At 40.6% G+C, this 12,471-nt stretch overlaps 1 protein-coding gene across 2 annotated transcripts in view; it reads left to right on the top strand.

Moving 5' to 3' along the window:
• The window catches only part of igdcc4 (immunoglobulin superfamily, DCC subclass, member 4), a 160,121-nt gene that overhangs the window by 112,156 nt on the left and 35,494 nt on the right, over positions 1 to 12,471 (top strand). For both annotated transcript variants that reach the window (XM_043677316.2, XM_043677318.2), the window contains 3 exons: positions 1,137 to 1,244; positions 1,516 to 1,690; positions 7,757 to 7,884. In XM_043677316.2, coding sequence (XP_043533251.2) covers positions 1,137 to 1,244; positions 1,516 to 1,690; positions 7,757 to 7,884 — 411 coding nt within the window. The remainder of the gene's footprint in view (positions 1 to 1,136; positions 1,245 to 1,515; positions 1,691 to 7,756; positions 7,885 to 12,471) is intronic.

Genomic DNA, 12,471 nt, shown 5'->3' with positions numbered 1-12,471 from the left:
GGCAGCAATTTCTAAAGATGCATTGGAGCTTCAACTTTTTGCACTGTGATAATTACACACAGTGACATTTTAGGCAGTACTTCAAGAATATTCTTAAAATGGATCTTGTTATAATTAAGCATAAATGTCAAAATCTATTCAGAGTGTTAACTTTGTTGAAACAAAGCAATAGTAAGGAGAGCGCAGGGCTGAGTAAAATCTTCCATTTCCCCTCTTAACTTTCAGCTCCAGAACCTGAAATAAATGTATGACCTACATACAATATATAAGGTCAAATTTCGCCATAGGCTTGTCAAACACAATTTCCATATTAAAGGAGAGAACAAGCAGAGCAGATTCAGGAGAACTAGTGAATATAATATGTGTGGTTTTCTGAAGGCATTTGAAAACCGGGTTATTCAAAATTAGGATCCTTAACATTTCAGGTAATATACTAGTGTTGAGTGACTAGTCAGTAGAAAACAGAAGGAATAAACCGAGCATTTTCTGGATGACAACGTGTAACTAGTAGAGTGTCATGCCAAAGGACAAATTCTTGGGCCTCAGTTTTTAATGATCTACACCAATAGCATAGATGACAGGGCCAGATATGACAGTAAGAAGAGGATACAAAGAGGCTGCCAAGAAACATGACCTAATGGATTAGTGGAGCATGCTCTATAGCCCTTATGACCTCTTCGTGCTCATCTGTAGTATATTTGTGGAACCCCTTATCTCTTTATCAGCCGCCACTACTGCCTTTAGCAAGTGTTTAATGGCCTTTACATTGTTGGTGCTGTGTACATTGAGGCGGTAGAGGACATGAGAGACTTCAAAGTGGAGGAATGGAATTGGCCCAAAACAAATGAATATATTTCCCTGATTCAGATACAAAACCATTCACTGTGTAACTAATGTTTAACTGTGAAGTCCTTACATTTGACCCTAATATTGACTCCAATTGTCCTGTTACATTTCTGTATCTGTCTCATATATATATACTAGTTTCCTTCACTTGAAAGATAGCTGCATTAAAATGACTGGGAACGCCTATGTTCAGTTGTATTGATTACAGTAACATAAATTGTGTCAGTGGCAAAATCCTCTGCTTTATCTCTTCAGTAAACTTTACTGGATTTATCTGTTTCCTCATTTAGTTTCAGACCGACTTTATGAAATTAAGTTGATTGCATTCAACAAACAAGATGATGGATATGCAGCAATATGGAAAGGAAAAACTGAAAAAGCACCGGCTGTAACCTTAGGTGAGCACCTTTTATGAGAAGGTGTATGCTAACTGTTTCAAAGCAAAGGCAAAAGTGCCCTAAACATTACCCAAGAACATGTAGCTTTATCATTGTGCAAGAGCACTGTTTATTTGGAATTTTCATTTCTCATGTACAACTTTGGAGTGAGTCAATAGTATTTTCGATAGTTCTGCAATCAGTTACATTTCTAACCCTTAAATGATCTATAACTAAATACTGAATCGGAATGTGAAAAAACAATATATGTGATTACATCTCTCTTTTTCAGCACTCCCAGTAGTGCTACCACCTCCAACCCAGCTTCGTGCAGAATCCAACAGTTCTAGAGCAATTTGGTTACACTGGACCCGGCCACCGTTCACTACAGTCCAAATTGCAAATTATACTGTGCGTTGCAGTCCGTCAGGGCTCAAGAATGCTTCTCTAGTGATGTACTTCACAAGGTGAGTTCAATTAACTATTTCCTAAGTTGGTTGGAATTGATTACAAATGAATAATTAGAGTTTAGTCAACATCCTAAATAATGCCTGAAATTCCTTTCTCACTTAATTTCCAAATTTAGATAAATAGCCTTGATAAGTTGAAATAGACTCTGGGATATTTGAATAGTCACACTTCAAGCTTCAAAGAATACGAATTCTTATCCGTTTAATTCTGTCCCACTGGCGGCATGCTTGTTACTGCTATGTTTTTGGTTACTCTCTGATTCAAATTCCTCTGGATAAAGCTTGCTGTTAGCCACTTTGACCCCATCTATTTGGCCCACTTGCTTCAAACTCTTTGTCCAGAGTGGTCAATGGCTTATGAGCAGCTGCATTTACCTTCTCTTTCAGGGCTTGAGACTCTGCTACAACACTTGGTTTGCGTATCAAGGCCTAATAGCGTTGAATTCGCGGTTTCAAATTTTCAATCTTATCAATCAACATTTTGAATCTGCTTTATTTGCTAGTAACTTCATTCAGGGTCTTCTCACCTTCACGGTCCCTTTTGTTTCAATGTCCAAAATTGTAAGTTCTATTTAGTGAGTCTAAACATTTCTCTGCAAAGTTGCTTTAAGCGACGGGCTTGTGGGCATGTCTTCCTCAATTCTGAGAGCCACACATCGTTTATACATTCCAGTAATTATTTCTGCCATTGAGCTTGCTGAAAACTTTTCTCCTGCCGGTGCTGGTGTGAGTGGTTCCAGTTTTAAAATGGAATGATGATCCTCCTTTCTGGTTGAATAAACTCCATTTTCTTCAAAGGCATTATATCCTACTACTTTTGCAGTGATATGTTGATACTGGTTCTGTGTTTTAATAATCACCCTCTGTATTCATATCCTTCAAAAATTGATCAGTTCAATTCCACTAGCTGTCTGCAACAGAAAAACCTGTATTCACAACTGCAGATCAGTTCCTACTGGTTCTCTTATGCATTACATACTACTTCAGATGCAGCTGTGAAAATATTCTCTGCTGAAATACTCAACAGTGGGAGATGGTGGTATAGTAGCAATGTCACCGGACTCGTAATCCAGAGACCCAGGCTAATGCTGTAGGGACAGGAATTCAAATCCAACCATAGTAGTCAGTAGAATATGAATTTAATAAAACTGGAATTCAATGCAATTCACAGTAATGGTGACTCTGAAACTAATCAATTGTCGTAAAAACACATGCTTTACTATAGTCCTTTAGGGTAGGAAATCTGTCATTCTTATTTGGTCTGACTTATTTTTGAATCCAGGCTGACTATTAAGTAAATGACTATTAACTGCCTACTGAATTGTTTCGGAAGAAGCTCAGTGCTAGAGCATCTGGGGTGACTAACAAATGTAGACCTTGTTGATGATGCCCGTGTCCAATGAAAAAGAAACATAACTTTAGTTCCTAGTTCTAATATAGAACTTTACAAACAATATACAACAGACTTCGTGTTTCTCTCTCCTTTCAAATGTTGAATCATTAAAGGACTAGTGATATTTATATAATATAAAACAACATCAATATAGTCTTGTTGAAGCTATTATTTGAGTTTGTGTGGTGAGAGGAATTGGAGGTGCAGACAGGAGTCTACCAACTTATACATTGGACAAGCCTGAGATGCATCCATGAAGATTTGGCTAAGGATTAAAATTCTCAGGTGTTTGTTGTAGAAGCAGCAGACTCCTTTCAAGTAATGTGTCTGCTTTTAATAGAACTTAAAGAAAGTTGTGTATGAAAAAAAATCCGTTCTGGTAGACATTTAGTACAATTTTGGATGGTGTGTTGTGAGTTTCCTCCTGATTCCTGCTAAGGCATGGAATCTGTAAAACTGATTTTTGAGTGTTGAGCACTCCCACATGGCTGAAGAATGTGCCTTTGTATATGGTTGTTTGAGCATCTAGCTCGTTTTCTTCTTTATGGATTGCAGTTCCAATATTCTGGAAAAAATAAATGATGTCAGTACTCTTCAGCTGGTGTTGATATTGAGTCATTCACACCTACATGATGGCTTACTCCCAAGCTGAGGAAAGAGATGAATGGCCCCAAAGGAAATACAGAAATATTCTTTGCATGCATCAGCAGCCATTTCAGTGTTCAGAGTATGGCCAGTGACATAGCTGGTCAGACAGAGCTTCAGGATTTGTCTATGCGTATGCTGCTGTTGTCACCACATTACATGTGCAGTGATATCAAGAGATGTACAGATGCCTCATCTTTATTCCATTGTAATTAGTTTTTGAAATTTACAATGAACTCCTGTGCTTCTAATCTACAGAGCTTCCAAGCCAGGAAATTCTAATAGTAATCTTAAAATTATTATAACTGAGAAACCTAAAGTTTGGGTGAAGATTTGTAGCTCAGTCGCTCGTTGTTGTGGTTCTGTTCGCCGAGCTGGAAATTTTTGTTGCAAACGTTTCGTCCCCTCCCAAGCACTGAGGATGTCACCTAGACAGGGGACGAAACGTTTGCAACAAAAACTTCCAGCTCGGTGAACAGAACCACAACACTGAGAAACTTAGGCCATAAAATTCATGAGTGGTTCATGCTGTCAGACTCAAAGGAATTGTAAAATTATCTCTACAGTTCAAGTGAAAAAACTGAGAAAAGCCAGTTAAGCAAAGATAAAGCTGAGTCTCTATATTGGATTGTATTGGGAACAAGGTTAAGCTTTGTTTTGATGGTTGTGTTAAGATCTTTCTAACTGTTCTCTATATGTAACTTTATTCATCTCTTTTGTGTGATATATCTATGTTCTGTGGTCATCACGATAACCAAATTACGAAATGACAAAAACATATGATCAGTCAAGCCAGATTCCAACTGGGGTCTGACTTGTCCAGTATTACCATCAGCTGAGATCTCAACACTGTGAAATAAGAAGTTAAATCTATGCTAATGTGTGTGATACCATTGTCTTGTGATGAGAAATGGTTAACAGTAGATATCAAACTCGATTAGGATAGTCTGAGCACAATTGTCAAAGCAGAATCTCTTTTCTGATGTCTAAAGCAAGAGTGTACTTGCCAGACTGAAATTATTTTGTGAAATATATTTTTAAACAAAGAAAATTTGTAATTCCTGTAGATATGATATAAAGCAAGCCGTATTAAAATTTTAAGGCATCTGCAAAGAAAGAATACAGGCTTGGAAGCGTTAAATGTGTATTTTTTTAAAATAATTTTTTATTCTGTTTTGTTCGTATGCATCAATGAAGTATTTTCACTCCCATATAGTAAGGAAATCTTCATTTAACTTTGCCCCATTCTTTTGCTTTAATGTCAGTAATTATTGGGGCCTGAAATCTTGTTAAGTGAGTTTGGGAAGATTTGTAGTTCAGATTGAGACTTTGGATGTAAGTTTGTTCTCTGATGTTGGAAAGTTCATTTTCAGATGTTTCGTCGCAATACTAGATAACATTATCAGTGAGCCTCTGGTGAAGCATTGGTGGTATGGCCTGCTTTTTATTTGAGTTCACGTTTCCTTCGGTTTGTGATGTCATTTCCTGTGGTTATGTCATTTCCAGTTCATTTTCTCAGGGGGTGGTAATTGGGATCCAAGTGTTTGTTGATAGAGTTCTAGTTGGAATGCCGTGCTTCCAGGAATTCTCATGAGTGTCTCTGTTTGGCTCGTCCTAGGATGGATGTGTTGTCTCAGTCGAAGTGGTGTCCTTCCTTATCTGTATATAAAGATGCTAGTGAGAGTGGGTCATGTCTTTTTGTGGCTAACCGACAGAACACACATGGGATCTCCGATATCAGGGTTTTAACAGAGGCAGTCGTGCAGAGACTCGAACAACCAGCTGGATGGTGCAGCTCTGCCCACCATCCAGCCCAAACTTTGAGTCCCCTACATCGATGACACCTTTGTCATCACTAAATTAAACAAATTAGTGGAAACCTTCAGAACCATCAACAATACCCTTACTGGCATAAAATTCACTAAAAAGGAGGAAAACAACAACAAACCATCATTCCTAGACGTCAGAGTAGAGCGAACAGCCACTGGGGAACTTCAAACCAGCATCTACAGGAAAACAACACAGACAGATCAAATACTGAACTACAGAAGCAATCATCCCAGCATCCACAAATAAAGCTGCATAAGAACATTATTTCAACGAGCCACCACACACTGCAGCACAGACGAACTATGAAGAACAGAGGAAAATCACCTATACAGTGTATTCAAAAAGAATGGGTACCCATTGAACACAGTCCACTGATTTCACAGCAACAAACTCAAACAAGCAGACAAAACGCATCCAGAAACCCGAGCCATTCTCCCCTACAGCGAAGACATCACAGAAATGACTGCCAGACTACTCAGACCTCTTGGCGTCATGGTAGCCCACAAACCCACCAACACACTAAAACAGTAGCTAGTGAGCTTAAAACACCCGATATCGACAACAAGCAAAACTAATGTCATTTACAAAATACCTTGCAAGAACTGTAACAAATACTACATTGAACAAACAAGCAGCAAACTAGCCACCACAATAAATGAACATCAACTAACCACTCTCACTAGTATCTTCTCATACAGATGAGGAAGGACACCACATCCATCCTAGGACAAGCCAAACTGAGACCTGCACGAGAATTCCAAGAAGCATGGCATTCCAACCAGAACTCTATGAACTAACACATTGACTTGGATCCCATTTACCACCTCCTGAGAAAAAGAACAGGAAATGACATCACCGGAAATAACATCACCAACTCAAGGAAACCTAAACACACAAAAAGTGGACCATACCACCAGTGCTTCACCGGAGGCTCACTGATGTTGCCTAGTATGGTGACGAAGCGTCTGAAAACAAACCTTCCAGCTGAGTGAGCAAGCGTGCATCGAGAATCATGTTAAGTGTCATGAAATTCATTTTATTGTACCTAACCGCATTTGTCATTTTGGCACAACCTTTCCCACTCTGATTTGAGACTTTTCTCTGTGCTGCACTGTTGCTCACTGTCTGCATCAGGGCACCTTGACCTTTCATGGCCCAGACTGACTGCCCTCAGCCATGCTGCACTCTCCCTAATGACTTTGACACCCTGCAGAGTCCACCTGAATATGATACAGCCACCCCTCTCAGCTGACCACAGGACCCCAGCCATTCAGAACCTGTTGGCCTAAAGACACTGATCAATACCAAGCTCAGCACTCTGTGTTGCTGTACCAGCCACAAATCGTAATCTGAGCTTAGCCATGTCTAACACCTGCTGGTCATGAGGTGGAAGATCAAAGTGCCACAGCTAGCCAAGAGGAATAGCCCACTGAGTGATAGCCTGAGTTAATTGCAGAGGTATTGACAGCCAGAAAATGGGGGGAAGCCATGACACCTTCCCGCTCTCTCTCTTCTCCCTCTCCCCCCCCCACCCCCCCCAAAACAAAATTTCCACTATGCAGCAAACACAGTACAACCAGAAGTGACAGTCCTAGCAGGTGATTCTGGGTCCAGTGAATAAAGAGCCCTCTCCCCCAGTACAGACCCTGAGCAGCAATGACCATGGAACCACACTTGAAGGATCCCATTCAGGAGTAACTGTAAGTAGCACTTTTGTATAAAAGTGTTTTGTAATTGATGAAACTGCATTTTGAAGTGCCGACATTGGAATGTAGGTAATTCAGTGGGCAGTTTTGCACACAACAATGTGGTGATGACTAAATAATTTCTTTTGGGAAGTTGATTAAGGGATTAATATTGGCTAGAATATTGGGCATAACTCCCCTCCTATTCTTCAAAATATGGCCTTTTGTGTTCACCTGAAAGGTAGAAGAGTTCTATCTACTTGTCTGAAAGAAAGTACCTCCAATAGCATGTCACACTCTCATTATTGTAGTGGAGCTGTCAGCTCAGTTTTTTGCTCAAGTATTGGAATGGAACTTGAACTCCCATACTTCTGACTTAATTTGGGAGAGTGATACCAATTGAACTAAAGTGTAAAAGGTGTAATAATAAAAACACTTTACATTGTGTATCTATCAATACTTGCATGTTAAAATTCCTTTCCAGCATTCAATCTTTTTGGCTATTTCTAGCTCTGAAGAAGAGATTTTTATCACTAGCCTGAAGCCCTTTACCAGATACGAATTTGCAGTCCAGTCCAATGGAATTGGTGTTGATGGGCCTTTCAGTGGCATTATAGAGGGGCTGACCTTGTCTGACAGTGAGTACAATGTTTTTACATTATTAATTATGTGTTTTATAATTACAAATAATGCTCCTGAGTTTATATTGGTAATTCCTAAGACAGGCTTCAATGTTGGGTTAATTAGGCAATGACCCACAGTTTGAGAAGTGTTTAAAGATTTAAAGCTTCCCTGCAGCTGTTCACTGTCGGCTGGTAGCAACCCCCAGTTTGAGAAGCCCTCATGTAAGATAAGTTGCACACTCACTGATTCCAATCTGTGGAGAGTTTGAGGCCAGTTTTCATCTTCAGGTTTAGTTCAGACCTAAAAAGTTAAGAGCTGGTGCAAATCCCATCCAATAGCATTCAGTTTTCTGATATATACTGATTTGCAGAAAAAATTAGTTTAAAGGCATGGGGCAATTCAGGTAGGTTCTCAGATGGGGTGATTCACAAAACTTTTCAGAAAGAGCTTTAAACGGCATCTCAACCCATTAATCTTGCCCAAGATTGAAAGGATGTATTTTAAAAAAATACAAGAAAAAGTAAAGAGAAAGGAAACCTTAGACATAAGTGATTTGGAGATGCCAGTGTTGGACTGGGCTGTACAAAGTTAAAAACACGCAACACCAGGTTATAGTTCAACAGATTTATTTGGAAGCACTAGCTTTCAGAGCACTGCTCCTTCATCAGGTGGTTGTCAACTGTTGTACAATAACCTGGTGTGTGTATTTAACTTTAGACATAAGTGACAGTGTATGGAAAAGTCATGGAACAGCTAGAACTCAAATTTCTCTTTTCTCTTTGAAGTTGAATTGGTTATGTGAAGTACTAGAAAGAGTGGTTGCCCTCAGCAATTCTGCCATATTATTATCGGCATTATAGCATGCCTGCAAGTGAATACAGCTAATTTTCAGACAACTGCTGAAGACTATTGCAGAGCTAGGCTATGATAAAGAAGGTCATGACAATCATTTTGCTATGTTCCTGCTGGGCTTTTTTGTCTAGAGAACTGAATCAGAATTTCAAAAATGCTGTCATGTTGAAGAATGTAGCCAATCAGGCAATATTGATTTGTGGTCATTTTGCCAATTTATTTTTGTGTAGTGCCATGTAAGATGTGACCTGCTGTGACTGGAGTGCTTCTGAAAAATCTTTCAGCATAAGTTAGCTAGACAGTCACATCTCACCATGATATCACTGAATGTTGTCTGATTGACAGGCGTGGAGAGAAGGCTCCACCAGCATGGTCTCTGCCAAAGTGAGATAATGACACCTGCATCTGAGTGCTGCAGGAAGGTCTAGTCCCCTGTCATTGACTCTTGCTCAACATCCCTCTGTAGGTTGGCATCCTCCTAAAAGTCAGCTGAGAAGTGATCCACTGTGAATCTGATTGATCAGTAAATATTGTACACAAGTCTGAAAGAGAAAGCAGAAAATATGACCATAAGGTGTAGGAGCAGAATTAGACAGTTAATCCAGAGTCTGCTGTACCATTCAGTGAGATCATGGCTGATCTGATAGTCCTCAACTCTACTTTCCTGCCTTTTCATTGAATCAGTGAAATGTTCACACCATCGCCATACATTGGTGCCGTTCTTATTTAACTTAAAATAAAAAATAACTTAGAGAGTGCAACGTTTCCTCCTCTGCCGCTACAGTCCTGCTCCAGGCTCCACCAACTGCCAGAGTGAAGGTCCCCACCTGAAAGGCTGGCCAACTCTGTAGCAATGCTGCCTCTGAAGACACCGCTGCTCCAGACCCCTTTGAAGCTGCCTTCCTTTTTATTTGGTATTTCTTCAACAAAAAATGCTTCACTATTCTCTCCAAGTTTCATCTGCAGTTACACAGGTTCTCCATTGATTTCTATGTCCACCACTTTTTCTCTGGAACAGAGCACACTGAGCTTTCCCATGGAATGCCTGTATTCACTTGCAGGCATGCTGTAATGCCGATAATAATATGGCAGAATTGCTGAGGGCAACCACTCTTTCTAGTACTTCACATAACCAATTCAACTTCAAAGAGAAAAGAGAAGTTTGAGTTCTAGCTGCTCCATGACTTTTCCATACACTGTCACTTATGTCTAAAGTTAAATACACACACCAGGTTATTGTCCAACAGTTGACAACCACCTGATGAAGGAGCAGTGCTCCGAAAGCTAGTGCTTCCAATTAAATCTGTTGGACTATAACCTGGTGTTGCGTGTTTTTAACTTTGTACATGGAGACTTTCATCAAGCTGTAGTACAGTAATGATATTAATGCAGCCTGACAGAGTTGCGGGATTCAATCCCTTGTAAAGTTCTTTCACTGTGACAAACACATGCCAGGCTAATTGCCCAACGTATAACCCTTTCCTAAACCCATGATTCCCTTGTTGATTACAAATCAGTGCCTCAGCCTTGAAATGCCTAATGACCCAGCCTTGACAGCCCTCTACCATAATGAAGTCCACAGATTCACAGCCTTATAAAATTCCTCTTCATCTCTGTCTGAAATGCACAACCCCCTTGTTCTAAGATTATGCCCTTTGGTCCAAGATTCTGCCACAAGAGGAAACAACTTTTCTGGACCTACCCTGTCAAGTCCCCTAAGAATCTTCAGAGTTTCGATAAGGCTACCTCAAATTCTTATATATTTCAATGAATACAGCCCAATTTATTCAACCTCTCCTCATAAGGCAGCCCTCTGTACCTGGTACCAGCTTAGTGAACCCCCTCCAATGCCATTATATCTTTCATAGAGTCATAGAGATGTACAGCATGGAAACAGACCCTTTGATCCAACTTGTCCATGCCAACCAGATATCCCAACTTAATCTAGTCCCATTTGCCAGCACTTGGCCCATATTCCTCCAAACCCTTCCTATTCATATACCCATCCAGATGCCTTTTAAATGTTGCAATATTACCAGCCTCCACCACTTCCTCTGGCAGCTCATTCTATACGTACACCACCCTCTGTGTGAAAACGTTGCCCCTGGGGTCCCTTTTATATCTTTCCCATTCACCCTAAACCTATCTCCTCTAGTTCTGGACTCTCTCACCTTCTCCCTATAGCTCAAATCCTTCAACCCTGGCAACATCCTTGTATATCTTTTCTGAACCCTTTCAAGTTTCACAACATCCTTCGGATAGGAAGGAGACCAGAATTGCACACAATATTCCAGAAGTGGCCTAACCAAAGTCCTATACAGCCGCAACATGACTTCCCAATTCCTGTAGGAGAAAGTGAGGATTGCAGATGCTGGAGATCAGAGCTGAAAATGTGTTGCTGGAAAAGTGCAGCAGGTCAGGGAGCACCCAAGGAGCAGGAGAATCAATGTTTCGGGCATGAGCCCTTCTTCCCAATTCCTGTACTCAATACTCTGACCAATAAAGGAAAGCATACCAAATGCCTCCTTCACTATCCTATCTATCTGCGACTCTACTTTCAAGGAGCTATGAACCTGCACTCCAAGGTCTCATTATTCAGCAACACTCCCTCGGACCTTATCATTCCTGTTTAAGTCCTGCTAAGATTTGCTTCCTCAAAATGCAGTACTTTGCATTTATCGGAATTAAATGCCAACTGCCACTTCTCAGCCCATTGTAATCTGAGTTAACCTTCGCTGTCCACTACATTTCCAATTTTGGTGTTATCTGCAAACTTACTAACTATACCTCCTATGTTCATATCAAAATCATTTTTATAAATGACCAAAAGCAGTGGACCCAGCACCAATCCTTGTGGCACTCCACTGGTCACAGGCCTCCAGTCTGAAAACCAAACCTCCACCAGCATCCTCTTCTACCTTTGAGCCAGTTCTGTATCCAAATGGCTAGTTCTCCCTGTATTCTGTGAGATCTAACCTTGCTAACCAATCTCCCATGGGGCACCTTTTCGAACGCCTTACTGAAGTCCACATAGATCACGTCCATCGCTTTGCCCTCATCGATCCTCTTCGTTCGTTCTTCAAAAAGCTCAATCGTGAAACATGGTTTCCCACGCACAAAGCCATGTTGTCTATCCCTAATCGGTCCTTGCCTTTCCAAATACGTGTAAATCCTGTCCCTTAGGGTTCCCTCCAATAACTTGCCCGCCACTAAAGTCAGGCTTATTGGTCTGTAGTTCCCTGCCTTGTCCTTATCACCTTTCTTAAATAATGGTACCGCATTAGCCAACCTCCAGTCTTCTGGCACCTCACCTGTGACTATCAATGATACAGATATCTCAGCAAGAGGCCCAGCAATCACTTCCCTAGCTTCCCACTGATCAGGTCCTGGGGATTTATCCACCTTCCTCCTCTGTAGTATGGATATTTTTCAAGATGTCACCATCTATTTCCTCACATTCTATGTCTTCCATGTCCTTCTCCACAGTAAACACTGATGCAAAATACTCATTTCATATCTCCTCCTTGTCCTGTGGCTGATCTTTGAGGGACCCTATTCGCTCCCTAGTTACCCTTTTGTCGTTAATGTATTTGTAAAGATCCTTTGGATTCTCCTTAAACCTATTTGCCAAAGCTATCTCATGTCCCCTTTTGGCCCTCTTTATTTCACTCTTAAGTATACTCCCACTGCCTTCATACTCTTCTAAGGATTCACTCAATCTATCCTGTCTATACCTGACATATGCTTCC

This window comes from Chiloscyllium plagiosum, unplaced genomic scaffold, assembly GCF_037043375.1.
Source record: "Chiloscyllium plagiosum isolate Xiang-an unplaced genomic scaffold, Cpla_swu_hap1 HiC_scaffold_39, whole genome shotgun sequence".
Taxonomy (NCBI): domain Eukaryota; kingdom Metazoa; phylum Chordata; class Chondrichthyes; order Orectolobiformes; family Hemiscylliidae; genus Chiloscyllium; species Chiloscyllium plagiosum.
The sequence above is the reverse complement of the archived record's forward strand: the minus strand, read 5'-3'. Positions and strand labels throughout refer to the sequence as shown.